Below are 27,550 nucleotides of genomic sequence, written 5' to 3'. Positions count from 1 at the left end.
TATAAATGTCTTCATTCTATTTTAAGATTTCCTCTTTCTGTGAGATCGACTGTACCACAATTCTCCAGCTGCATGAGGTTCCCAGCTTGCAGTCCATTTATACCCTTGATGCTGCAATTTCCAAGATCCAGGTTTCTCTAGATGAGCATTTTTCCAAGCTAGCTGCAGAAACCGACCCACAGAAATCATCTGAGATAACCAAGAATCTGCTGCCTGCTACGCTACAGCTTATTGACACTTATGCTACATTCACCAGGTATGCTGTTGACTTAGCCCCTCTAGAGGGATATTGTTTTCTTTTCTGTACTTGGCTCTTCATTTTGTGTTAGCTCCCCAGCCCTGTAGTGTTCTTTTTTAATAGTCCAGAGTGATTGTTCTGTCATATATCACATAGAACGTACCATGTTAAATCAATAGACAATCTAAAATCCATAGGTTTTATTATTCTTTTTCAAGTAATCTACTATGTGATCTTTCAAGACTTTCCTACAAGCTGCAAAACAGCTTTATCTCTGAAGATGAAACCTCTTCCTAGCACCCTGAAAGAGAGAGAGCAGCACAGGGTTATTTCAGTGAGTTATTCTTGTGACTGTCAGGATGACTTGGCAGTGAGGTGGTATAATAGTTAAGTGAGAGTGCAAAGCCTTTTAAACTGCCTTTGGCTCCTGTGCAGAAGAAAGTGAAAGTAAAGCAGCTTTTTTGTTTGTTTGTTTCCTGAGCAGCCACTTCTATTGTTAAGTGGCTTAAAGGAGCTTAAAAGCCCAGAACTCGTGGAATGGTATTGTAGGATTTACGGGATAACAATTCAGAGAGTTGGTTCTTGAAGTTTGCCTTCCTGTCTGTTACTGTATTGGCATGTTAGTTCTGAAATGCAGAGCTGTCCCCTGAAATGAGTCCTTTCCACCCCCAACACAGATCTTACTTACTGCAGAGCCTCTCTGAAGAGGGGTCTGCTGAGAACAAACCTTCTGAAGAGAAGCTTCGGGGATATGCTGCTGTCCTGGCTATTGGATCGAGCCGCTGCAAATCAAATACTCTGGGTAAGGCTCTTGTGGCGTTTAGCTGTGTTCCTAAATTTGTTCAAGGGAGACTTTTGATACAATATTGTAAAGGTTCAGCTTCAAAGCTGTGCTGGCAAAAGGTTCACTCCCCTGCTGCCCCCCAACCATCACCGCAAAGACTGGGGTATTGATTCTGTGTAGTTCAGTCAGGTACTTGCACCTCTGGATTCAGAAGTAGTAGTAGTGCAGCAGTGTGGGGGGAAATCGTGAAAACAATAACCAGCTTAAGTCCAGCCAGCATTAAAATGGCTTTGCAGCTGTGTTGGCACTCTGCTGGCATAGCTGTCCTTTGAATTTCCGTGGATTCTCATTGCTTGAATGGATAGGCTGTATACTGTGTAGCAAGTGAAACTTTCAGAATTCCTCACAGGAGGGATTGTTGTTGGTTAACCACTTGATTAAAGCATTTTGACACGTTAATACTGTTGAAATAACACCTTTTCACTGGAGGAACTGTCTGCTGCATGACGAGTTGCCCGAGGCTGTGGAGGGTAATGCAGGCTTTATTTTCTTAAGAGCAGTTATCTTATTGTAGAAGAGTGTGAAACGAGCCTCACCACCAGAATTACAGTTCAGATAAACCTAACTTTGATGGGAAACTGGATAGCTAACTTACCTAATTCAGTTGGAAATGTTCTGGCTTTTTTAAAGAGGGCCTTACTGAATTCCAGCTTCCCTGTCAGCCCCTGTGAATTCCTTATTTTTACTCTATTTGGTTGCAGGCCCAACACTTGTACAGAACTTGCCATCAGCAGTGCAGGCTTTGTGTGAATCTTGGAACAACATTCATACTAATGAGTTTCCAAACATTGGATCATGGGTGAGTCCAGTCCTATGTAAGGGCCTTGAAATAGCCCCTAACTATGTAAATTGGTGGGAAAGTTGTCTACTATATTTTTTTGTTCAACTTCCATTAAACTGTAACAGCTAAACATCTGGCAGGAGGGAAGTAGTCTTTCTCATGCTAGACATGAGTCGTCATCTGCTATTGCAAAGGTATCCAAATTTTGCACAACCAAGAGCTGCAAATTTTCCTACAAAGGGAGCAGATTTACTGCATCCTTCCCTTTAATATAGAGGTTTGGCCAGTGGAAATTAGAAAGTTCCAGTTCACCATCAGAACAGCCCTGCTGCTTAGTTCAATATGGAGGATTGCATGTTAGTGTGTAAAGTCTCCATGGGTGTCACATCCCTATTTAGATGATGGTAACCATAGGCTGAACTGTCAACTTCTGCAGACTGCAATTCCACCACCTTGCAGCTATTAGGGCAACAATGTGGAGGTTTTAAAAATCCAAATGGTGAACTTCAGCCATGACACACTGTGTTTACTCACATATGCTCATTTTTTAGGCACCAGATTATGCTTTCTGTGGTAGGTATTCGTCCTGAACATGTGTTCTGATTCTTTTTAGCGCAATGCCTTTGCGAATGACACAATCCCAGCAGAGAGCTACATCAGTGCTGTTCAGGCTGCCCATCTGGGCACACTCTGTAGCCAGACTCTACCCCTCGCAGCTTCCTTAAAACATACCCTCCTCTCCTTGGTCAGACTCACTGGGGACCTCATCGTGTAAGTGAACATTTTTTTGTTCCGTCTGGTTTTGCCTGTTCTTTTGAACATGACTTGCAACTGACCCATTCCTGTTTATGAGGAAAAAAGGTGGGTAAAGGATGCTGTTTTTCTGAATTTGAGACCAGGAACTGTACGTGAGTGAAAAGTAACACTCACTTGGCATTGGATCTCTAGAAGCCAGACTTCACCCAAGAGGGAATTCTTAGCCCCTTCTTGCAGAATGGGGGCATGGAATAAACACACATCCCACAAAATGGGGAAAACAATGGAAGCAGTGTGGATTGCTTTTTAGATTGTGATCACCAGGTGTGTCCTCTTAGAAATATTAATGCATAACTGGAAAGGAGAACAACAGAAACAGTTCTTCTATGGTGACTTTTATTCTCTAGGTATCCCAAAGCACAGAACAGGGTTCTGATACTGCCCCATTGTCTAGAGGACATACTAAATGATGCAGTGACTACCTAGGAAAACATTACAGGTATTTATATACCATAGTGGCTCAAAGATAGTTGTGGTGAGGAGAGCTGTTTTGTTAAGAGAGGATAGATAGTCAGGGCAACTGAATTATACCCAACTATTTGAAAAGGGCTTTGGACTTAACGTAACTAGTCTTCCATCTAGATCAATTTCCCAGCTCTGTGCCTGCTAAGCTATTTCATTGTGTTGATCTTTTACTGGTGTACTAATGGAAATGTTTTTGCTGTTTCTCTTCTCCCTTCAAGCTGGTCAGATGAACTGAACCCACCACAGGTTATTCATACTTTGTTGCCCCTTCTGTTGGAGACCAGCATGGAGAGTGTGGCAGAGATCAGCAGCAACTCCCTAGAAAGGATCCTGGGCCCTGCGGAGTCTGATGAATTTCTGGCTCGTGTCTATGAGAAGTTGATCACAGGATGTTATAACATACTGGCTAATCACTCCGACCCCAATAGGTATCAGATCATGTATGATGTGTCCCTTCATTGTGTGAATTGCCAAGCCAGATGGACAGGATTATCCTGATCCATTTGTTCATCAATGTTTTTATTTGTGCTATGGAAAGGTCACATAATAGCATAGTGCAGAAAAGAATAAGCTAATGTAGTTGCTGATTAAAACCTAACAACATTTTATTCAAGTTACAAAAACTTTAAATAGTGAAATATCTATCTAAACAAGCAGTGTGGATTTGATGATCTACTTGAATTGAGTGTTGAATCACATAGAATCATAGAAATGTAGAACTGGAAGGGAACTTGAGATGTCATTGAGTCCTGCCTCAGTGAAAGGGGGTGTAGAAGTAAACCTAGACCATTACTGACGGGTGTTTGTTCAACCTGTTCTTAAAAACCTCCAATGATGATGATTACACAACTTCCTGTGGAAGCCTCTTCCAGAGCTTACCTACCCTTAGTTATTTTTTTCCCCTAGTATCTAATCTAAATCTCCCTTCTTGCAGATCAAGCCCATTACTACTTCTGACCTCCTTATAGTTGACCTTAATGTATTTGAAGACTGTTATCTGGTCCGTCCGTCCCCCATCTAAACATGCCCAGTTTTTTTAAGCTTTCCTCATAGGTCAGGTTTTCTAAACTTTTTATCATTTTTGTTGCTCTCCTCTGGACTCTGTCCAATTTGCCCCCGTCTTTCCTGACACGTTGCATCCAGAATTGGACATAGTACTCCAGCTGAGGACTCACCAGTGTTGAATATTTGAACATGAATAATTTGTGGCTGTTACTAGACAAATAGGAAGCATGTACAGGAAGCATGAGATTAAGGCTAGAGGTGCTAATCAGAATCACTTGTTAAATTTTTCCTTATTGTTTGTTTGCATCTGGCTATTAAATTAGGCTGGTTAATGCCAGCTTTCTCATTGCGAACCAGACAGATATAGGGCTTTTCCCTTCTCATTCTCCCTCTGTAAGTCAATGGGCATAATAACCTTGGAGAACAGGTACTGTTACCAACTAAACAAGAGACGAAAAATGTTTTGCAAAATGATATTTAATCTTTTTAACATTGATTCCCTATGGATGGAAGAAACTCAAAGAGTATCTACTACATTTCTTGTTAGAGAATGAAAACGTCCTTAGCTTTTGCATGCAATATGGGAATATTTGCTACAGGATGTATTTCCAGATAACGCAAGGGAGAAACTTTGGAATCAGTAGTGTGTGATGACGAAAGTGTGTGTGTGTGTGTGTGTATTATAATTATGCACAAACTTAATTTTTGTCGCAACAAAAATAAAACCCAAATAAGTTAAAACAAAAATAAAATTTTTAAAAAGGTCACGTGGCACAGAACATACAGTGTATGTTATATAATATATAAAACGAGTTAAAACAGCAAAACAAATTAACTGAGCAGGTTACTTATAACTCATTTAAATTTTCACATCATTTAGTTAAATGCAACAACCCACAGTTCCTTTATAGATTACCGGTGCTTTGTGAATCCATGAAGTTGCACTCTCTCTTTTCCAGTAAGCATCTGAATCATCCTTTTCCCAAAGGGGTGGATGGGGTGAGTGTGTTAGTGCCCTCTGCAAAGTTAACTGTTTGCAAGTTTGTTCTGATGCTGAGACTGTCACTTGGCCATGGTCTGCAGCCTCTTTAGTCTATGTTTTTAACTGTTTGCAGGATTTCTTAACCCCTTTTGTGTCCTGCAGACACAAGACCATTACATATAATTCTTCAATACACACTTCCTTTTTATGGGAGTTTTTATATTTCTTGTTGTTTACTACATTACTCTCAAAGGTCTCTTGAACCATGTCCCAAGGTTCTTCCTTGGCTAAGGTTTTTCTATGAAATCCCCCTCCCCAAAGGAGATTATAAACTGTTTAATGTAGTGCTCCATTCTGAGAGCCTACTTTCTTATCTGGAAATTTTCCAATGCCCTGGCTAGGGCCTCCCTTCAACCATCTGTGCCTTGTTAGTACCCGGAGTCTTAGGATTGCAACACCAAATGTGACAATAAGACATCTTGGAGTTGAGCCCACCTAGGGATGCCTGTTGTAAAATGGGAAACTGAGGTGTGATCAATTTAGGCTTAATCAATTTTTGACTTTATTTATAAATTTTCAGACAATCATTGTCACATATAGTTTCTGATTCTATATGTGACAGATAATAAACAGATAAGACTGAGCAGGAAGTGCACTCTTCTTTATACTTAATCTTTGATCCACAGTGGCCTAGATGAGTCTATTTTGGAGGAGTGTTTGCAGCATCTAGAGAAGCAGCTGGAGAGCAGCCAGGCCCGGAAAGCCATGGAGGAATTCTTCTCAGAGAGGTGAGGTGATGGAATATTGCATTCTAAGGACTGCTTTTCTCCTCTATTATTCCTTGTCTTGTCATGCTTAGCATTTGTGGAATGCTGTTGCTTCTGTACAGGAAAGTGCAGAGTTCATATAATATGCACAAGGAACATGTTGCCCTTTGGAGAGATGTGGGATTTTGTAGGTGTGACAAGATTCCCAGGTGAGAGAGAGAGTTCTGCTTTGACACGGCAGATAAAATGTTCAATTAGTCATCATTTCAGTGACTGGTTTTGTGAGTCTTTGGATACATCCGTTTTGTTAGAGGCAGCATAAAGAACCTTTTGAGAGAGGCTGTATTAATTTGCCTGTCAGTTCTACTTGTAAAGTAGCACCTGTTCTCTCAATGCTACCCCCAGATAGCATTGGCTTGGTCTCCTGAAGGATGCCTTTTTCCTGTCTTGGAGTATGAAGACAAGGTAGTGCGGATGTGAAACAGCAGAGCACAGCAAGAGTGTAGGAAGAGATGAACTGGGGGAGAGTTAATTACAGTTGCAAAGCTGATTGACATCCTTTACATGCTCTCTACTTCGTGTGTTCAGCCCAACCTAAAGTAGCGTGATGGGGGAGTTGGCTTGGTTGTGTGCACTGTTGGGATGGGAGATGATACATGAGAATAGAGTGAGCAAGAATATGATGACAAAAGGTGTTGAAATCAGCTTTGGCCCTTTTGTGACAGAACCCTGGTTTGTCTCCAGATTGCTCATGATCTGTGAGCTCCTGAGGTTTGCATACCCTTCTGAATTTGGAGCTAAGGCTCTGATGGCACTGCTCTGAAAGTATTGTATACAGCCAGATTGCAAAAACACGTTAATGTAGTGCTGCTAACCATGAGTTAGTACCTCAGAGTGGAGGAGAGGACAATGTGAAAAAGATGTGATGATTTTACCAGCAGGCTGAAATTGCTTCAACCAAACAGCTGCAATCATTTTTTTAACAAGGCTCTTCTGTTACGTAGCCTTAATTTTAAGCTGACTGACTACAGCATGACTCTGTGGCTCTAACAAATATTGAAGGGAAGTAGTGTTGGCACTTGTTTGATATTTCCCTTTGGAGTGTAATTGCTTGGCTTCTTCATGGACAACCCATTAACATGGTTTTTGTTGTCATTCTTTTCTGGTGAAACTAAGAATGGAATTTTAAGAATGGAAGGTAGCTGCCTGCAATGCTCCATCCTTACTGTGCTGGGTGCAAGCTTCAGAGTTTTGTCTTGTTTAGGTGTCTGTTTCCTCCCCCACTTCCCCAAAGTACTCTGCAGCATATGAATGATTTCTGCCCTGGCATCTAAGATTGATATAAAGAACAGTGAAGAAAAGAGGTGAGTGTATTTTTGAAAGGTTTGACCTGATGATTTGTTTTCTCTCACTCAATTAGTGGAGAACTGGTCCAGATCATGATGGCAACAGCCAATGAAAATCTCTCAGCTAAATTCTGTAACAGAGTTCTGAAATTCTTCACCAAACTCTTCCAGTTGAGTAAGTGACTGTGTTTAATCTCCGCATCAGAACTTTGATGTCCATTTAACATTTTTTTGTTCTACATAAATTGACCTACAGTATGAAAATGCTTGAAAGAAAAATTGTGGGGAGATACTGAAGACTACGTGTACTCATTCCCAGTCACCTTTTGTGTGTTGTTTTTGTCTTCTGTCCCCTCCTCCTCTCTAGCTTCAGTTTTCAGTTCTGTCACTGTCCCTCCCCTGACAGCCTCCCTCTGTGCACATTTCCCCTTAATTATTTGCCCTTTCAGTGTGTAGTAAAAGCTTATTCTGAGTTAACTAGTATTTCAGCAGTCCCTCTTTTGAAGGTGAATGTTTGCTAAGCAGACTGTTCAGCTCTCTGGAGGAGCAGGCACAAGGGGACCGTCTGGCAATATCTTCAATATGCATATGAACAGCTAGAGATGACCACAAGCTGGAAAATTAAACAATTCACTTTTATGTCATGCTTGATTTAGTTACCCTCAATGTAGGAGAGAGAGAGAATAAGTGTCTGGGGGGAACGAATGGAGGGACAGAATTAGAATGATGATGGTGATAGTAACAGGGATAGCTGTGGGGTTGTCTCCAGTTGCATGCCCTTTAGGGAATCCAGTGAATTTTCCTTTTAATAATAGAAGGAAAATTGTCATCAGGCCTGTTCAATTTACAGCCACAATATCAACCACCTATCATTCTGTCTCCTAGCTGAGAAGAGCCCTAACCCCAGTCTGTTGCGACTATGTGGTTCCTTGGCCCAGTTGGCCTGTGTTGAGCCTGTACGCCTACAGGCCTGGTTAACCAGGATGACCATGTCACCACCTAAAGATTCAGATCAATTGGATGTTGTTCAAGAGAACAGGCAGCTGCTGCAACTTCTGACAACATATATTGTTCGGGAAAACAGGTAGAGAACAATCTTATGTGACTTACAGTATATACTATTGATAAAATACATATTCCATAGACACCTTCTAGTCTATTAAATACTGCTGATCTCTCATGCTGTAAAGCCATTGTCTTGCTGTTGTTCTCTAGTGTATATTAATGTAGTAGTATTTGAAACAGGACTACATTAACATACCCTAGGGAACTTTTATTGTATGCCAGCAGGGCCCATATGGGGCAGTTAGTGCGCGACACACTAGTCCATGCTAGAATTTGCACCCGTCTGGTGCGGACTAATATACTGCTGAGATAACCCTCAGAAAAGTTCAGCTTAAACTGGTGTAGATGGGTGATTTAATGCATCTCAAACTTACTTTCTTGTTGATTAGCCAAGTCGGAGAAGGCGTGTGCACTGTTCTGCTGAGTACCCTTATACCAATGGCAACGGAAATGTTGGCCAATGGTGATGGAACAGGCTTCCCTGAGCTCATGGTTGTGATGGCAACTCTGGCCAGTGCTGGGCAAGGTGCTGGACATCTCCAGCTTCACAGTGCTGCAGTCGATTGGCTGGGCAGATGGTAAGAAAAATGAGACCTGTGTTGGTTGATTATCTTCATGTGTTGGACTTACTTCTTGGGAGTTTGATAATGGAGAGGGGAGAGCATGTGGGCTGCTGTGTGGTTGCCCCATAGTTCAGAATGCCACCTGTTGGAATTTGTGGTAGTTGGGATAAGTATCTTTGTGGGGATTTGTATTGGAACCATGGAGGTCCTTAGCTTTTCCTCTCATTGATTTAGTGGCCCCTACCTTAATGACTTGCGTAATGCTGTTGTAAAACTAACAAAGTAAATACTTGGGATCGTCATCAGTGAGGATTAAATTGATAATTTTTAAGAGCTGTTTCTATAACTATCTTTTTTTTTAACTTTCCTTTATCCTATAGCAAGAAATACCTGTCTCAAAAGAACGTTATAGAAAAAATGAATGCTAATGTCATGCATGGAAAGGTAAGAAACGCAGTCAATTCTCAGTCCGCAGTGTTTGGTCTGAGCCCTGGTCTGCATCAGAAAAGTTATACCGGTATAAGTGTTAGGGAAAGAACAGAACAGGTAATCATCAAGTTATCCATCCCCTGTTGCTCAATCCCAGCTTCTGGCAAACAGAGGCTAGGGACACCATCCCTGCCCATCCTGGCTAATAGCCATTGATGGGCCTATCCTCCGTGCATGTACAGTATCTGATTTTTCTTTTTTTTTTTGTTGAACCTTGCTATAGTCTTGGCCTTCACAACATCCTCTGGTAAGGAGTTCCACAAGCTGGCTGTGCGTTGTGTAAAGAAATACTTCCTTTTCTTTGTTTTTAAACCTGCTGCCTGTTAATTTCATTTGGTGACCCCCTAGTTCTGGTGTTATGAGGAGTAAACACTTCCTTATTTATTTCTCCACACCAGACATGGTTTTGTAGACCTCTGTCATATCTCCCCTTAGTCGTCTCTTTTCCAAGCTGAAAAGTCCGAAGCTCATTAATCTCTCCTCATATGGAAGGTGTTCCATACCTCTAATCATTTTTGTTGCCCTTTTCTGAACCTTTTCCAATCCCAGTATATCTTTTTGAGATGGGGCGACCACATCTGCACACAGTACTCAAGGTGTGGGCATACCATGGATTTATAGAGAGGCATTACGATATTTTCTGCCTTATTATCAATTCCCTTTCCTAATGGCTCCTAGCATTGTTAGCTTTTTTGACTGCAGGATGATTTAAGTATTCCTTCTCTTTTTTTCATATTAAACTTTTGCTTGCAGCATGTTACTATACTGGAGTGTACATGTCACATTGTGTCTTATCTGGCTGATGTCACTAATGCTCTGAGCCAAACCAGTGGCCAAGGACCCAGTCATCTTTCCGTTGATGGAGAGGAACGAGCTATCGAGGTGGATTCAGATTGGGTGGAAGAGCTGGCAGTGGAAGAGGAAGATTCTCAAGCTGAAGACTCGGTAAGTTCTCGTAGTGTGATGTTCGCAACTAGTAGCTGAAAGCCGATGCTGTTGCGTGGTTGTGGCAGCTGGCCTAAGTAATCCATCATCTCCACAGTTTCCCTTATACACCCAATTAAATTGTTGCATGCAAATTAGCTGTAGAGTACGGGTTGTGGTTGGTTGAGTTACCTCTGATATCACAGTGGTCTAGCACTCATGGCATAGATACATGCCTTACTGTAGCTGTACACCTCACGAGTGTAATCTGTAAAGTTCAAAATGTCTCAGATCTTAAAGATTGGAGAGTGACAGACCATGAATCCCAGTGATGATTGGACCTTGTGATATTATTAATCAGAAGAGCTCTAAACCATGCTTGTAGCTGTTTCCATTGCTTCACATTGACTCAACAGTTGTTCTAGGCTCCAGAATGACAATCCTGTAATCTTATGATGTAGATTAGTGGTGAGAGTCACAATAGTCTTCTATATTTATATGTGCAGCTTCCAGATCAAATGTAGAAAAATATTGTGATTTGATTTATAAACAGTATGATGTCATGTTGGACAATCTTAACCTGGGATCTGAAAGCCCATCTGTGCCCTCTGTCTCTTAAATCATTGTCAGTTATAAAGATTTTGCAGTTTAGAACGTAGCTGACATAAGACAGAAGAGAATCCAGCTCTATCTTGTGTAGATTAGTTTTTCAGTGTTGACAAAGAAGTCTTTACCTTTGTCAGTAAAGCAAGCAGAGATGAGCTGAAGATGGAGCAGAAATGTTGAGTAAGATGTTGCTGGTCTTGTATAGCTGGTTCTCTGGCTGTTACATTAATACACAATTTAACTGGGATAGGCTTTTAGATGTCTCTTTAAGATTAAAGCTGCCATCAGTAATTCATTCCTTTAAATTCAGGCCCCAATATCTTCTTTTAATTATTGTTCAATATTTCTTGGATGTAAAATGAAGTGATTTTGTTTGGTGCCTGCTGCTTTAGATGATGCTAAAACTCACTGTTTTCAAATGTGAATTTATCAGAGAATGGGTTTCTTTTGTATCAAGTGATGGCTCCAGGGTAGGTAGGTAGATATGTAATGCACTGACCAAATGATCTTCCTTCCTGAACAGGATGAAGATTCTCTCTGCAACAAGCTGTGCACCTTCACCATCACACAGAAAGAATTCATGAACCAACACTGGTAAGAGCCCTCCAGGTTTTCCTATATACAGAATATCAGCCTGGTCTTTCTGGCCATTCAGAATTGGGGAAGAGATGGTATGCTAAATCGGAGGGGCAATAATTTCTAACCTCTCTGGTTTCTTTTGTACAGGTACCACTGTCACACTTGTAAGATGGTGGATGGGGTTGGTGTTTGCACGGTTTGTGCTAAAGTTTGTCACAAGGACCATGAGATTTCTTACGCCAAATATGGTTCATTCTTCTGTGACTGTGGAGCGAAGGAAGATGGCAGTTGCCTGGTAAAGGATCTTCATGGCTAAATTTGAACTGTCCTGCAACTATTACAGGTTGCCTAAGTTTGGCTTTGCAAAGTCTTATATTGCACAATAGTTATTCTGTCATCAATATATGGGAGGGGTCTACTTTAGAATAAGCTTCATCACTGCCCTGTAATTTGCACCTTTCTACTTAATGATTTCACCCCTTTCACCAAGAGGATCTCTACTGGCAGATCTGTTAATACTAATTAAGACTTTGCACCTACATAACTGACTTGTGGTTTGTAGGTCAACTTCATGTTGCCCACTTACCAGATCTCTGCTCTTTTGATGTTTCTCACCAGCTGCCAACAATGTTACTTCCTGTCTAATACAATGTCTAAAAGGAAAGTGACATGCATGGTACAGGGTTATTGCTGTCTTATCTCTCTGAAAATGTACTTTGAGGAATTTAATTTTGCTCCAATTGAAATCACTGGGAGTTTTGTCATTGACTTAAATGGAAACTGGATTGGGCCCTCAGTATTGCTTTCTTTCCCAGGCTTTGGTGAAAAGAACTCCCAGCAGTGGCATCAGCTCTACCATGAAGGAGTCTGCATTCCAGAGTGAGCCCAGAGTGCCTGAGAGTGTCATCCGCCATGCAAGCAGCTCCCCGGCAGATAAATCCAAGGTCACCATCAATGATGGGAAGGGCCCTGATGAAGAGAAACCCAAGAAGAGCAGCCTGTGTCGAAACGTTGAGGGCTGTCGAGAGGAATTGCAATCCCAGGTATTGTTGTCACGTTAAAGTCTCATTCAACAATCAGGATCCCTCTGTGTAGTAGTTCTTCAGGATTCTTTGTTCTCCTAGAATAAAGCTGTCTTTGCAGTAGTCAGTGCTTCTAACTTAAGAGACTTTTACCATTTTGATTTAGTGTTATGCCAGTACAGAATTGGTGCAGGGAATATGTTCTGTGTTGAGAGTTAACACTGGATTTTTGTGTCTAATGCCGGTAAGAAACAGTCGAGTTTGGTACAGAGCGGTTGTGGAGTGGGCTGTACTGGTAGTTAGACAAGTTACCTGATTCTCAGTTGTCTATTAGGATAATGGTGCTGTAACTGCTTTTCAAAGGCTTATCTTGCCTGTGAAATGCTGCTGCTATGGAGATTTCATGGGTATGTCTTGTGCTTTACTTGCCACATCTGTTTCTCATAGGCCAACTTCTCCTTTGCTCCTCTGGTGTTGGATATGCTGAGCTTCCTAATGGATGCCATTCAGGTCAACTTCCAGCAAGCTTCAGCTATGGGCAGCAGCAGCCGAGCGCAGCAGGCTCTGAATGAGCTGCACACTTTGGACAAGACCATGGAAATGACAGATCAGTTGATGGTATGATTACTGGCTGGCTTGCTAGTTCAAATGCTTGCTTTTGAGCCGAGCGGAGGGATCACTTTTGCCTCAGTTTTTAATAAGGGTAATGAGCCGCCTGGGGGAAGTGGGAGCGTGGCCAATGGGAACAAGGACGTGGAAGTCAAACTCAATCAGCTTAATAAGACCAAACTGGGGAGCCTGGATATTCTCTATCCAAGAATATTTAAGGTACTGACACATGAAATTGTGAGCCCAGTAGCAAGGATTTTTAATGAATCTGTAAACATGGAGGTTGCACCCTATGACTGGAGAATTGAAAATATAGTACCTACGTTTAAGAAAGAGGGAAAAAATGTGATCTGGGAAACTGCAGGCCTGTTAGTTTGACCTCAGTTGTATGCAAGGTCTTAGAACACATTTTTAAAGAGAGTAGTTAAGGACATAGAAGTAAATGGTAATTGGGATAAAATACTGCACGGTTGTACAAAAGGTAGATTGTGCCAGAACATCCTGATCTTGTTCTTTGAGAACTGATTTTCTAGACAAAGGAAATGCAGTAGATTTAATCTACCTGGATTTCAGTAAAGCATTTGATACATTTTCACACAGGAAACTATTAGTTAAATTGGAGAAGATGGGGATTAATATGAGTATAGAAAGATGGATAAGAAAAGGGGAGGCCAGGTCAACCTGCAAGTAAATTGTCAGGCTGGAGGGAGGTTATTAGTGAAATAACTTGAGATTCCTCAGGGACTGGTCTTGCGACTTACCTTATTTAACATTTTTCATTTATGACCTTGGCGCACAAGTGGGAGTGCGCTAATAAATTTTGCGGATGTCACAAAGTTGGGAGGTCTGGCCAAAACAGAGGACGACCAGAATATCATACAAGCAGTCACAGGATAACAGGGAAGGTCCACTCATGAATCAGTGACTGGTTAAAAGACAGAAAACAAAGGGTAGGAATAAATAGTCAGTTTTCAGAATGGAGAGAGATAAGTAGTGAAGTTCCCCAGGGATTTGTACTGGGACCAGTGCTGTTCAACATATTCATAAATGATCTGGAAAAAGGGTAAACAGTGAGGTGGCAAAATTTGCAGGTGATGCAAAATTACTCAAGATGTTGAAGTCCAAAGCAGACTGTGAAGAGTTACAAACGATTGCACAAAACTGGGGGACTGGGCAACAGAATGGCAGATGAAATTCAATGTTGATAAATGCAAAGTAATGCACGTTGGAAAACATCATCCCAACTATACATACACGATGGTGAAGTCTAAATTAGCTGTTGCCACTCAAAAAAGAGATCTTGGAGTCACTGCGGATAGTTCTCTGAAAACATCCACTCAATGTGCAGCAGCAGTCAAAAAAGCTAACAGAATGTTGGGAATCATTAAGAAAGGGATTGAAAATAAGACAGAAAATGTCATGTTACCTCTACATAAATCCATGGTACGCCCACATCTTGAATATTGCATGCAGATGTGGTTGTCACATCTCAGAAAAGATATACTGGAATTGGAAAGGTTCAGAAAAGGGCAACAAAAATTAGTAGGTGTATGGAACAGCTTCTATATGAGGAAAGATTAAAAAGACTGGGATTTTTCATCTTGGAAAAGAGATGACTAAGATGGGATATGATGGAGGTCTATAAGATAGTGTATAAGGAAGTGTTACTTACCCTTTCACATAACACAAGAACCAGGGGTCACCCAATGAAATTAATAGGCAGCAGGTTTAAAACAAAAGGAAGTACTTCTTCACACAACCTGTGGAACTCATTGCCAGGGGATGTTATAAAGGGCAAAACGGTAACAGCGTTCAGAAAAGAACTAGATAAGTTCATGGAGGATAGGTCCATCAGTGGCTATTAGCCAAGATGGTCAGGGATGGAGCCCCATGCTCTGGGTGTCCCTAGCTTCTATTTGCCAGAAGCTGGGGGTGGATGACGGGATGGATCACTTGATGATTACCTGTTTTGTTTGTTCCCTCTGAAGCTTCTGGCATTGGCCACGGTTGCAAGACAGGATATTGGGCTAGATAGACCATTGGTCTGATGCAGTGTGGCCTCTCGTATGTTTGTAAGATTTGTACAACCTTGAAAACTGGAGTAAGAGAAATGGAATGAAACTTAATAGTGCACAGTGCAAGGTCATGCTCTTAGACAACAAGAACTTTTTCTATAAGCTGGGGATATACCAGTTGGAAGCAACAGAGGATGAGATAGACCTGTTTGTATTGGGCAATCACAGGATGACTATGAGCTGCCAATGTGATGCGGCCTTGAAAAAGGCTAATGCAATCCTAGAATGCATCAGGTGAGGTATTTTCAGGAGAGATAGGGAAGTGTTATCACCATTATACAAGACACTGGTGGGACCTCATCTGAAAAACTGTGTGCAAATCTGGTCTCCCATGTTTAAAAAAAATTAATTCAAACTGGAACAGGTGCAGAGAAGAGCTGCTAGGATGAGCAGCAGAATGGAGAAGCTACCTTATGAGAGGAGACTTAAGGATCTTGGCTTGTTTAGTCTAACAAAATGCTTATGATTGCTCTTCCTAAATACATCAGAAGGATAAACACCAGGGCAGGAAAGGAGTTATTTAAGTTAAAGGCCAGTGTTGGCACGAGAACAAATGGATAGAAACTGACCATCGGTAAATATATACTTGAAATTCGATAAGGGTTTCTAAGCATCAGAGGAGTGAAGTTCTGGAACAGCCTTCCAAGGGGAGTAGTGGAGGCGAAAAACCTAGCTTGTTTTAAGATCGAGCTTGGTCAGTTTTTATGGAGGGGATAGTATGAGATTGCCAAAGATGGCACATGGTCCATCCATGAGTGCTGTTAGCAAATATCTCCAACAGCCAGGAGTCTGGCTTGTGAGACTTATCCACAGGCTCAGGGTTTAACTGATAGCCATATTTGGGGTTGGGAAGGAATTTTCCCTGGGTCAGATTGACAGAGACCCTGGGGATTTTTCACTTTCCTCTGCAGCATGGGGCATAGGTCACTTGCTGGTTTAAACTAAAGTAAATAGTGGATCCTCTATAACTTGAAGTCTTTTTAAATTAAGATCTGAAGACTTCAGTAACTCAGCCAGCAGTACCTTCATGAAGGTACGGTCACATGGGCCTATTAACAGGAGTGGGTGGGCGAGGTTCTGTGGTCTGCAGTTTGCAGTGAGTCAGATCAGGTGATCATGATGGTACCTTCTGGCCTTAAATTCTGTGAGTCTAAATGAAACTATTTCAATTGTTAAATCTCTGCTATTTGTCTCTACTTCTGTGTGTTCTTTGTGCTCCACAATGGCTCAGGTCCCAACTCTTGGCTCTCAAGAAGGTGCTTTTGAGAATGTCCGAATGAACTACAGTGGCGACCAGGGCCAGACGATCCGACAGCTGATCAGCGCTCACATGCTGAGGCGGGTGGCAATGTGTGTGCTGTCCTCCCCGCATGGGCGCCGCCAGCATCTAGCTGTGAGCCATGAAAAGGGCAAGGTGGGTGCTGAGAAGGGGACGCGCTCCAGTGGCACAACAACCTAAAATCCATTTTAAAGTAAGATGAGATGATTTAAAATGTTCCATAGTGACTAAAGAATCAAGCAGACTTCCTACGGTCAGACTCAAGGACTCTGTAAACGACTAGACTCTTTTGGAAAAACCTCCCTGCATGATTGTTACTTCAGTTGTTCCATATTTTAGGGAACAAAAATCTTGCTTCTTGCTGCAGAGATGCTGAGACAATACATTGATGGAGTCATATAAGAAGCTAGATACTGAGAATTTCTTTTTGTGGTACCAATCTTAGACAAATGACTTGATCTCATTATTTTGTAGATTACAGTGTTACAACTCTCAGCATTGCTTAAACAAGCGGACTCCAGCAAAAGGAAATTAACCCTTACTCGCCTTGCATCTGCACCAGTTCCCTTCACTGTACTGAGCCTAACAGGAAATCCCTGCAAGGAGGACTATCTAGCTGTGTGTGGGCTGAAGGTAAGGGTCTGACAAGTAAGAGAGTTCCTTTACCTCTGGAAATGTGACCTCAAACCAAGCAGTGCTCCTCTCTCCCTAAGCGATGGGTTGTGGAGTTCTGATTGGCTATCAAAGATCTGAAGTCATTGTGGATGTCACTAATTGTAGTTCTTGAATCACTTGCTCCTAGTTTAGTTTTGCTGCAGCTTCATTTACTATGTCAATCCTATTTATTATTTTAAACCATTCTTGATAATGCCCAAATAAAACAATGACACTCAGGCCGACTGTCCATTGTGCTACAGAAACCAAGAAGAGTATCCACGTAAATAAAACTTCACTGAAATGGATGTGTTTAATCTTAATCTGCAGCCACTTCTAGTACTGAGCAATGGGTGATCATTTTGTATTTTTCCAAATCAGTGTACAATTTCCGCAATTAAAGAAATACACCACCTAAGAAACCAGTAGTCTCAAATATTTGAACAAACCCCAGAAGAGACACAGTTCTCTTGCAAAGTCATTCATCCTGAAAACAGGGACGCTTGATTTCTTCCTATATGAATCCATTATTCATGTTTGGGGGCTAGGGAGAGGTCAATGGCAGGAATGATGCCCCTTGACTCTGTTTTTGCAGAAATAAATAAATAAATATATATATTTAATACTTGACTTCTTTTATTTTCTTGTCCCAGGACTGCCATGTGCTAACATTCAGCAGCTCAGGATCAGTTTCCGATCACTTGGTACTCCACCCCCAATTAGCAACAGGAAACTTCATCATTAAGGCTGTGTGGCTGCCAGGATCTCAGACAGAACTTGCTATTGTGACTGCAGACTTTGTGAAGGTATGGTCACAACCTGTGGATGATCCCGGATTGACTTGGTGCCGTGCGTTGCTTTTCATTTCCCGTGGAACTGACGTGGGCTTCTGGCAGTCTCCAGAGTCATCAGTGGATGTCAGAATAACACAGTGCTCTAATTTACGAGGAAAATTTGAGTTCTAGGAAGGGCATTACTGTTATCTCTAGTTTTCTAATATGTATTGCTATTCACCACTGTTAGCAATAGACTGTTCACAGAAACACAAAAACAAAGGCCCACATTTTTGTAAGTGACCTCTTATTTTGAGTGCCCAACTTGAAATATTTAAGATTTTACTTACACACACACACACTCTCTCACACTCTGAGGTACTGAACACCTGTATCTCCCTTTGATTTCAGTTGTGGGTGCTGATACTTCTTAAAATCTGGCCTTGATTGTCTAAAGTTGGACACTCAAAAGTGAAGGTCACTTTTGAAGATGGGGCCAACATTTTCCCCTCTTCCTAACCTCACAAACACAGAAGAAAGAGGTCATTCGTAGATCTGAGATTATCTTTATCTCCATATTATGGCACCTGAATAATCTGCCCTCCGGGATCCGCACCATTGTAGGAATAGTTCCAGTCTGTGTTTATGCTCCATTGGGAAGAGCTGTGGGCTCACTGCTAATTCCCTTCCCTCTCCTCCCACAGATCTATGACCTTTCTGTAGATGCTTTGAGCCCAACATTCTATTTCCTTTTGCCAAGCTCCAAGATCAGGGATGTCACATTTCTGTTCAATGAGGAGGGAAAGAACATCATAGTCATCATGTCATCTGCTGGGTACATCTATACTCAGCTCATGGAGGAGGCGAGCAGTGCCCAGCATGGACCGTTCTATGTTACCAATGTGCTTGAAGTCAACCATGAAGACTTGAAGGTAATCGTGGCTTTCCCTACTAACTTTTTCTCTCCCTCTGCTCCTGATGGTAAGAAGCAGCAGTTTCCTTTTCTTTCCCCTATTCTAGATCAATGAGAGTGCACTTTTTTCTGCAGAGAGAAATTCTGACACTGACTCTGACACCACTTGGAGGGTGGTGGTTGAGGGGGAAGGTTGAAATTAAACCCGTTGATCCAGTCATCTACAAAATTGAGCATGGTTTCCATGGTTGGATCTGAAGTTATGCCCAGCAGGATTTCATAGCAGGAAGATGGTTGCAGAGCAGCGTTGCTGTCAGTACGATGCACTGCTAATGGTGCATTAGCTAGAATGGATGGGATCATCCACCCTTACGCAGGGTCTGCAGAGACACAAGCCTTTGTTTTTGTTCGGTGTCAATGCTACTGTGGGCCTGGTGTGCCCCACCCAGGCTGGCTAGTTTAAAATATTTCCAACGTCCATTCAACATCACTACCCCAGTCTGCTCTGAAATGGGGAAATAGAGGAACTACAAGCCAAGAGGAAAGCGCTTTTGGGAGCTGGAGATGAGGAGGGGTTGGCATGCAACATTCTCTCACACACGTGCTGTCTCGTGCACTACCTACAGTCTGTCAGCGTGCAATCTCAGTATCTTATTCAAAAGTGTTTGGAGTATCTCATGGTGTGCAGCTTAGTAATATTGTTGTTGAAAGTTGCATTCTCAAAGACGTTTGCTGTGTTATGTGATAGGTGGAAGGGCAGATGTTGAAATATTGTACTTGTTCAGGAATTTAAAAGCCTGACCACTCTAGAGCTTTGAAGATGTGTGTTTAAATACCAGTGTTTTTTCCTTGTCCCTACAGGACAGTAATGGCCAGGTGGCAGGAGGCGGCGTGTCTGTGTATTATTCCCATGTCCTTCAGATGCTTTTCTTCAGTTACTGTCAAGGCAAATCTTTTGCAGCCACAATTAGCAGGGCTACACTGGAGGTACAGCGGCTTTTCCCGATCAACATAAAGAGGTGGGACTGAGGGGCTGCCCCCCTCCGATTTCTGTTTCTTATTAGCTACAGTGGCTGTTCCCAGTGAAAGAAGCCAGCTTCCCCTGCCCAAGGCTTTATGTAGAGAACCTTCCTGCAGTTATCTTACCATTTTATATGTCACCTCCTGTTTCTACCCTCTCTGTAGAACAGTGAGACTGAAACTAAACCCAGCTGCTTTTGCAGTGGGGTGTATGTTTAGTTTGCTCACTAGGATTTCACAGCACACAGGTGCCTTCAGAGCAATCTTACTGTCTGAGTGCAGAGCTTCCAATGGTGCAAGAACTAGAACTGATGGGATTATCCACCCTCGCAGAGGCTGAGGAGCAGGAAGTCTTTGTTTCCATTTGGCACAAGCACTGCAGTGGACCCTGAGCATTGTGCATATAAAGTCTTATTTTCAGGCTCCCCTGAGGGAAACCAATCTCTTATGCTATAAAAATGGCAAGAAGAAAATTCTTCTATCATTTGCTCTGACAATCGGAGCTGGGCATTCAGGCCACAGAGTCTCACTAGCTTAGCATGAAGCAGATATCTTGCATTCTATTTCCATGAGTATCAGGTCCCAACATCTCGCTCACTCTAATCAAATGTGGCCTGGTCATTTTGCACAGGGGCTTTCACTTCTCTGAGAGTTAGATCTAAGTGGGAATTATGTTCTTGGGGAACATTTTCCTGTGCTTGTCTGTTTCCTCAGTGTTCATCACATGGCCATAGTGGAGCATGGAGCACTGTATCCACTAACACAGATGCTTTGCTCTGAGACCAGTGCTCTTCTATTCTGTCTGCTAGGATGCTGTCAAGTAATGTGGTGTTTTGCTATCACTCCCCTGCCAGCCTGATAAGAGAGCTCTCTAGTATAAGGTTAAAAAGATACTTCAAATCTGGTTTAAGAGAAATTTCCATGTTTTTATAGTAGCGTCACTAGAATTTTATATACCAAACGAATGGGGAAAGATGTTAAAGAACAGAGCTCGGTGTCAGGACTTCTGGGCTCTCCGTGCTGCCACTGACTCAGCTGTGCAGCTTTTTGCACTTCAGTTTCCCCATCTGTAAAATGGGGATAATACTGACCTACCTCCCAGGGATTTTCTGAGGTTGTTTTAATTAACCAAATACTTTGAGATCCTCGGGTGATGATTTACTTGTCTTACTAGCTGGAATGAGAATTTTATTTATTTAGCTTGACTCCCCTTGCAGCTGCTTCTTGAGGTCATGTGAGCCTGCCCTTTTTCTCTTGCAGTTCAAATGGTGGGAGCAAGACCTCCCCAGCACTGTGCCAATGGTCTGAGGTGATGAACCATCCTGGGTTGGTGTGCTGTGTTCAGCAGACCACAGGCATTCCTCTGGTGGTCATGGTGAAGCCAGATACCTTCCTCATCCAGGAGATTAAAACCTTGCCAGCTAAAGCCAAGGTGAGCATTCTCTATCTTCTGCACTTCAAATTGACTTTCCTGTGTCTCTATCGCTGCCATTTCTTCCAGGTTTCCCTTGCAGTGATGTCTTACAGCAAAGTCGTCCTGGTAATAGCCACTAACACTGCACTTGAAAGTAGTGTTTCAGTACACAAACTGACTTTCCCCAAACCCACCCATGTTTTGAAGGTGTTTTCAACCTCTGTTTACTCTTCTTTCTCCCTGCAAAGCCATTGAATCTCTTGCTCTATTGTAGCCTCTGTCGGCTTAAGTACCTGCTATCCCTGATACTTGTGTGACACTTATGTGACAAGCTTGTCCTCTGAGGCAGCAACTTCTCTGGATCTTTCATTTGCTGGTGTGTAACCTGTTTCAGATCCAGGACATGGTGGCCATCCGTCACACGGCCTGCAACGAGCAGCAGAGGACCACCATGATCCTTCTGTGTGAGGACGGCAGCCTGAGAATATACATGGCAAATGTGGAGAATACTTCCTATTGGCTCCAGCCCTCCCTCCAGCCTAGCAGCGTCATCAGCATCATGAAACCAGTTCGCAAACGCAAGGCAGCTGCTATCAGTAAGGCTGCTTTCCTTTCATATCCTGTCTAAGTTGCCAGGAAAGAAATTAACAATGGAATAAATACATGGTCTGTGACCTTCTCCCCAGAAATAGGATCCTTCACAATCCAGTGAAGCCCCAAGCAACTCCATCAAAATTATCCATTTAACTTCCCTTTCATGAGGAACCTATAACTTTTCAAATGTCTTTGCCCATCATTCAGAAGTAGGACAGCTGTCTTCATAAACATGATCATCAATGGGGGACTGGATGGCTAAGGGAGTTAGTAATGGAATAATGGAACCTTTCATTTCTAAATTGCTGGTTTGAATCTAGACTGAGTTGATATTAAGCAGAATTCATTACCACCTAATGGTGATTTGAGTGTGTCTTGTCCCTAGTGGACACACATCCACATCACACAGTCTCTGCTACAGCTGGCCGCTTTGTGCGCTTATCAGAAAACCAAGGACTGAATGAGTATGCAGATTGGATTACCCCCTCTTCGCTAGAGGCCAGCATTGAAGCACTTTGGTGGGATAATATGGGGAAGTGCATACTGCCACTGCCTATGCTGTACCTGTTCTGTAAAGAGAACTTCAGTCTTCAAGACTCACCAGTTCAGAACCTTTTGCCAGCGCTAGTCACATTTTTAAAAAAATTCCCTAGTGTCTAATGTTAACCTGTTATACAAGGGTCACTACTGAAAATAGGATCGCATCACATAGGCACTTAGGCATTTGGCTCTAGTAAACACCAGGGTTGGGAGTTATGGAGTTAGCATGGGATTATTTTAATCTTTCAGCACGAATCTCATTTGTATGAGCTGCAGATAAGCTGAATAAGAGGACCTTTCCTAATTGAGCATGGCATATGTATCTGATAACTGCATAACTAATTAGAAAGTTATAGCATTCCCAAGAGATGTGCAGTCAGTCTGCAGTTGGAGCACTCTAGCTTCAGCTGTGTGTCTTTTTTTAGCCATTGGTGTCCTCTCTTTCAGCGACTCGCACCTCCAGTCAGGTGAACTTTCCCATTGACTTCTTTGAACACAACCAGCAGCTCACAGATGTGGAGTTTGGAGGCAATGATCTCTTGCAGGTTTATAATGCCCAGCAGATAAAGCACCGGCTCAACTCCACTGGCATGTATGTGGCCAACACCAAGGTAAATCAGACACTTTGGGAGCTCTCTTAAGCATTTACATAATTCTGTCATAAGGCTGCTGTGCTCTTCATCTGATCATGAGCAGTTGTTTTTAGAAGTGTACGTTCTCACTTGAATGACCCACTGCCAATCCTGGAGACTACTGGCCTAACCAACCCCATCAGTGACTAGAGGATGTTGTATACAAATTTTGGTTGGTCATCCATCTTCCCAAATAAGTAGGCCTTTGAACCTCATTTATCACCCAGTCCTTCCCAGCAGGTCCATGGGGTTGCTACTAAAGTTAGGTAGTGTAAGAAGACAATTCCCAGGAAACATTCTGTTCCTATCATGGTGTAAACAGACCATCAGCATTGCAGTGAGGTGGGGCACAGGCCTTCCCATTCCAGGGTACTCGTGGTTAGAAATACCCATCTTCAGCTTTCCCTTCCTCAGTAATGATTGTCGCCTTCAGCCTGGTGGCTTTACCATCGAAGTCACTAACAACAACAGCACAATGGTGATGACAGGCATGAGGATCCAGATTGGCACTCAGGCAATTGAGCGAGCACCCTCCTACCTGGAGATCTTTGGCCGCACCATGCAGTTGAACATGACCAGGTCTCGTTGGTTTGATTTTCCTTTCACACGGGAGGAAGCCCTGCAGGCTGACAAAAAATTAACCATCTTCAGTAAGTCTTTGGTCTTGGTTGCATGCTTTAACTACCTGCAAGCTAAATGTGGGTGTCTGGGGGCTGTTCCACTTCAGCTGTTAGTGGGCAGAGGTTCCACCAGGAATTAGTATTACTGGGACATAGCCACGGTTCTAATAATCCTGGGGTTCTGTCAAGTAGCTATTTATAGTGGGTCCAGCACCTCATTGCAGAGGACACGTGCTGCACCTCTAGTTGAGTTACAAGGATTCTGTGCTGAGGTAACATGGAGGGAAAGACATGAGAAAATAAGACCAAGCTATGTTTCAGAACGGATGAGTGCTGGGTAAATTGAGGGGCAAACCCTCTCGACTTGTTTGTTGGTATCAAAGAGAAGGAACCTCACTTCTGTGAACCTGCAAAATCTCTCTTGCTCATTGCAGTTGGGGCCTCTGTGGATCCTGCTGGAGTCACAATGATGGATGCCGTCAAAATTTATGGGAAGACCAAAGAGCAGTTTGGCTGGCCTGATGAGCCCCCAGAGGATTTCCCATCTGCCTCAGTGAGCAACGTTTGTCCCCCGAACCTGAATCAAGGAAATGGTACGGGAGACTTGGAGTCTGCTACCCCTGCTGCTGCCAGTGGGACTGTCCTGGAGAGGTATCTATACATCTCTCTCTGTATATATGTGTGTGTGTATATACATTGTTTCTATTTGCCTTTTAAAAGTTACTAGTTATACTGGTGCCCTGGATGCACTTGTGTGTCATTCTTAGCTGGGAGCTTTTATACTGGTAATGAAGTGTTCCTCATTTTCATATAACGTGACAATTCTATCGTGCCACCAAAGAGTCAATGTGCAACTCTTCCAAAATGGTTTCTTGCTGCTCCCCTCTAATCTCCCATGTGGAGTTGAGGATGGAGCTTCATGCATTCTCCTTCACATTACCAATTGAGTCTGTCTGCAGCAACCTCAACCAGTCTCAGATGGCTTCTGTCTTCTTGCCACCTTTTCTTCTTTAAATCTGGGATCCTTTTACAGCCACCAAAGATCACAAAAGTTAGAGGCTATTTGAACCTAAGCTCACTTCTGAGGAGCTGTTTCTTCATTCCTCTTTTTAAGTTTCTGTGTGACCTTGCCTGACACACATTCTCCTCTCTTCTTTCTCTGTAGCAACTACTTGTGCTCGTAGGCCAGGGATTCCCACGCTTTTCAGTCTTGCAGTCCAACCATTATAATACTAGCTATTGCACGAGAGCCTGTCCTGGGACTCATACAATATCGAGGTGCGGGACGTGCCATGAACAGGAGTTGGGAGTGTATTTGGTAGAGGACAGAGAATTTCTGTTGCTTTCATTTTTTCTACACTCAATTGTCTATCCCTGCCTTAGGGTCTTAGAGTCCATGCAGCAGAGACTATGTGTAGCTGCAGAGCTAGTGGAGACAGAAGGTGGGAAAGTAAAATAAAGATAGATCAGATGACTCAGTGCAGAGAGAAACTAGTATGACTTAAAAACTAGCCAAATTCATTGCTGGTGTAACTTGACTGACTTCATTGGAGATGCACAGAGGTTAAGTGGCTCTTTGGAGGAAATTTTGAAAGGCCGTAGGCACTTAAGTTCTGTTGAAAGTCACCTTTGAAAATCTACCCCGTTATATTTTAGCTAATCAGTACTTCTTTTTCTTTAGGCTAGATCTTTCCTTCTTTTCTCTCCTCTGCTGCCCTATCTCCACCAGGTGTCTCCCTCTGTATGGAAACTTGAGCAGTGGGACTATGTTTTCATAAAACTCAAAGCTAGACTGATCAAATAAAGTGTTTTTCTTGCATCCACTTTATTCACTACAAAATTCCCAGCTGCCTGGTGACCCCAAAAATGGGCTATGGACCCCTCATTGGGAACCACTGTTGTAGACAAGAGGCAGTTTCCTATGGAGAAGTTTGGTGTCTAGACTCTGTATCCTTAACCTAGCCTTCAGTAGTGCTTTTAACCAATGTGCTTGGCTTCTCTGTGCTAGATGGCCTAGAGCTCCTTTAATTTGTTTTGCTGTTAGGGAAGTGGTGTGCTGCCCAAATAGAAGGAGTCATGCTTGGAATTACTGTATATATCGCTCTCCCAGCTTCCTGACTCCCCGTTTAATTTGCCTTTTGCTTAGAATGTGTTCTAGGTAGTTTTCTGTGAGCTTCACACATTTTTTTTTCTTTTTCTTTGCTCCCCCAAAGTTCTGAAACTGAGTCCCTAACCATCCTGGACCGGTTAGTATGCCATCCTTTTCTCAGCACGAATGAGTGTGTGTCAGAGACAGAACACATGATGTGGCTTTTGTTGACTGTTTATTTTTTTAAGTGATATCTGCTTCTTTACATTCTGGTCATTGCATGGCAGAAGATTTAGCAAAATGTAAAGGTGTGGTGGACTGAGAATTTCTGCTGCATACAGTATAACTGTTGCCTGTTTGACACTCCTCAGCTCACTTTGTCCCTCTTTGTGCCTCTCTTTTCCCCCCCTTCTATTTCCCCACTGGTTTTGTGGACATATGAGGGGAAATAAACTACTCAGTTGTTCCTGTCAGATAAGTGACCAGAGAACTTGCCCAGTCGTCATATTGTTTCTTCTACCCAGTTTTTAATCTTATGTTCTGCTCTCTTTCCTTGTTCTTTATGCTGTGTCTCCTCTTCCCTTTCCCCTCCTGATCTGTGTAGCTTTGCCCCTTTTACTCTGTACGTTGTTGCTCTCTCCTGCTGTGTTGCAGTGCTCCTTTCGATGTGTCAGTTGAGCATTTTGGGCAGTCTCATTGCGAGGCATAGAGTAGTGCAATGAGGGAGAATTGGCACAAGACTGCAAGTCCTGAATAAGACTTTCCCTGTGGGCAAGCATTTTACTAATATGCCTTGCCCAGGGTCAAAAGTGGTCGACTGAAGGCTCTTGGATTTGGGTCTCTTTTGTAACTCATGTTTTGGACATACCTAGTTGCATGCCTAGTTCAGTTAATTTTACTGCTGGAGCATTTGGGAAGAAATTCTAAATTGGAAAGAGTGCCCTCTGAAAATAGCAAGTGAGTAGAATCTTGCTCCCTTAGAAAAAGCATAACCGACTTTTCTCATGTGTCATACCAACCCTTGATCTGTAGTCATATGTACGTCTGTGGGCCATGGTGAATTGGTACTGTCAAGACAATCCAAGTTATCTCTGCCGCAGGCAGCATAAGGAAATGTTTTATCCTCTTTGGTAGAGAAAAGCCCCTGTCTTTCAGCTGTGGATTATTAAAGCAGTCCTAAGTTTGTCTGTGAGCGTGAGCCAGGTTTAACTCTGGTCTGTAACACAATGAAATGATATGCATGGTGCCTGTGGCAGGTTTTATCATGCTTTGATTTTGTACTTGGCATTTGTTAGCTGTTTCTGAGCTACTCATGACTGCAGCCTGCATAAAGCAAAGTGCTAAGGAGAGAAAAGGGTTGCTGTACTCAAGCCTGCTTTCCTTTCTCCCTTCAGGCTAGTAGTGAGTTCTTTAGAAGCACTGGAAAGCTGCTTTGCTGTAGGACCAGTCAACGAGAAGGCAAGTAACTTTCTGAATACATCTTGAGCTTTCAAAGATGCGGGAGGAGGAGTGAGATCAGCAGCAGCTCCTGCAGCCCTAGGGGCCTGATACCAGAAGAGAGCCGCATCCGTTTTGCTCAGAGCAGTGATCTGAAACTTGAGTTACTGAAAAGCATTTGAAACTAGTTTTGAATGACAACTGGCATTTGCGTTTTATTGCTGGTGGGGGTTTTTGTGCTGCAGAGTGACCTGGTTTGTGAATACAGCAGGGTGGGAGCCCAGCAAACCGAAGAGGAACTTTCTTGTGTACAAACCTGAAACACTGTCTAAATAATAAAGGTAGCCTCATGTCAAAGCAATATTAAATCAAGGAGGAAACCTACATTCCTTGGAGGGGATGGTAATGT

At 42.6% G+C, this 27,550-nt stretch overlaps 1 protein-coding gene across 4 annotated transcripts in view; it reads left to right on the top strand.

The window, feature by feature from the left end:
- Nucleotides 1–27,550, top strand: part of UBR4 (ubiquitin protein ligase E3 component n-recognin 4) — a 114,251-nt gene that overhangs the window by 24,651 nt on the left and 62,050 nt on the right. For 3 of the 4 annotated variants that reach the window (XM_074933895.1, XM_074933896.1, XM_074933894.1), the window contains exons 25-51: nucleotides 27–256; nucleotides 916–1,040; nucleotides 1,784–1,881; nucleotides 2,477–2,634; nucleotides 3,363–3,572; nucleotides 5,818–5,919; nucleotides 7,319–7,419; nucleotides 8,130–8,328; nucleotides 8,699–8,887; nucleotides 9,253–9,316; nucleotides 10,115–10,306; nucleotides 11,415–11,485; nucleotides 11,618–11,765; nucleotides 12,286–12,513; nucleotides 12,940–13,110; nucleotides 16,408–16,590; nucleotides 16,930–17,088; nucleotides 17,763–17,915; nucleotides 18,587–18,814; nucleotides 19,657–19,814; nucleotides 21,076–21,247; nucleotides 21,624–21,825; nucleotides 22,811–22,974; nucleotides 23,429–23,645; nucleotides 24,050–24,266; nucleotides 25,829–25,861; nucleotides 27,099–27,162. In XM_074933895.1, the coding sequence (XP_074789996.1) occupies nucleotides 27–256; nucleotides 916–1,040; nucleotides 1,784–1,881; nucleotides 2,477–2,634; nucleotides 3,363–3,572; nucleotides 5,818–5,919; nucleotides 7,319–7,419; nucleotides 8,130–8,328; nucleotides 8,699–8,887; nucleotides 9,253–9,316; nucleotides 10,115–10,306; nucleotides 11,415–11,485; nucleotides 11,618–11,765; nucleotides 12,286–12,513; nucleotides 12,940–13,110; nucleotides 16,408–16,590; nucleotides 16,930–17,088; nucleotides 17,763–17,915; nucleotides 18,587–18,814; nucleotides 19,657–19,814; nucleotides 21,076–21,247; nucleotides 21,624–21,825; nucleotides 22,811–22,974; nucleotides 23,429–23,645; nucleotides 24,050–24,266; nucleotides 25,829–25,861; nucleotides 27,099–27,162 (4,236 nt within the window). The remainder of the gene's footprint in view (nucleotides 1–26; nucleotides 257–915; nucleotides 1,041–1,783; nucleotides 1,882–2,476; nucleotides 2,635–3,362; nucleotides 3,573–5,817; nucleotides 5,920–7,318; nucleotides 7,420–8,129; nucleotides 8,329–8,698; nucleotides 8,888–9,252; nucleotides 9,317–10,114; nucleotides 10,307–11,414; nucleotides 11,486–11,617; nucleotides 11,766–12,285; nucleotides 12,514–12,939; nucleotides 13,111–16,407; nucleotides 16,591–16,929; nucleotides 17,089–17,762; nucleotides 17,916–18,586; nucleotides 18,815–19,656; nucleotides 19,815–21,075; nucleotides 21,248–21,623; nucleotides 21,826–22,810; nucleotides 22,975–23,428; nucleotides 23,646–24,049; nucleotides 24,267–25,828; nucleotides 25,862–27,098; nucleotides 27,163–27,550) is intronic. The other variant, XM_074933897.1, reaches the window with a different exon arrangement.

The sequence above is a fragment of the Natator depressus genome, chromosome 18, assembly GCF_965152275.1.
Source record: "Natator depressus isolate rNatDep1 chromosome 18, rNatDep2.hap1, whole genome shotgun sequence".
Taxonomy (NCBI): domain Eukaryota; kingdom Metazoa; phylum Chordata; order Testudines; family Cheloniidae; genus Natator; species Natator depressus.
Note: the sequence above shows the minus strand (reverse complement) of the source record. Positions and strands in the feature narration are given on the sequence as shown.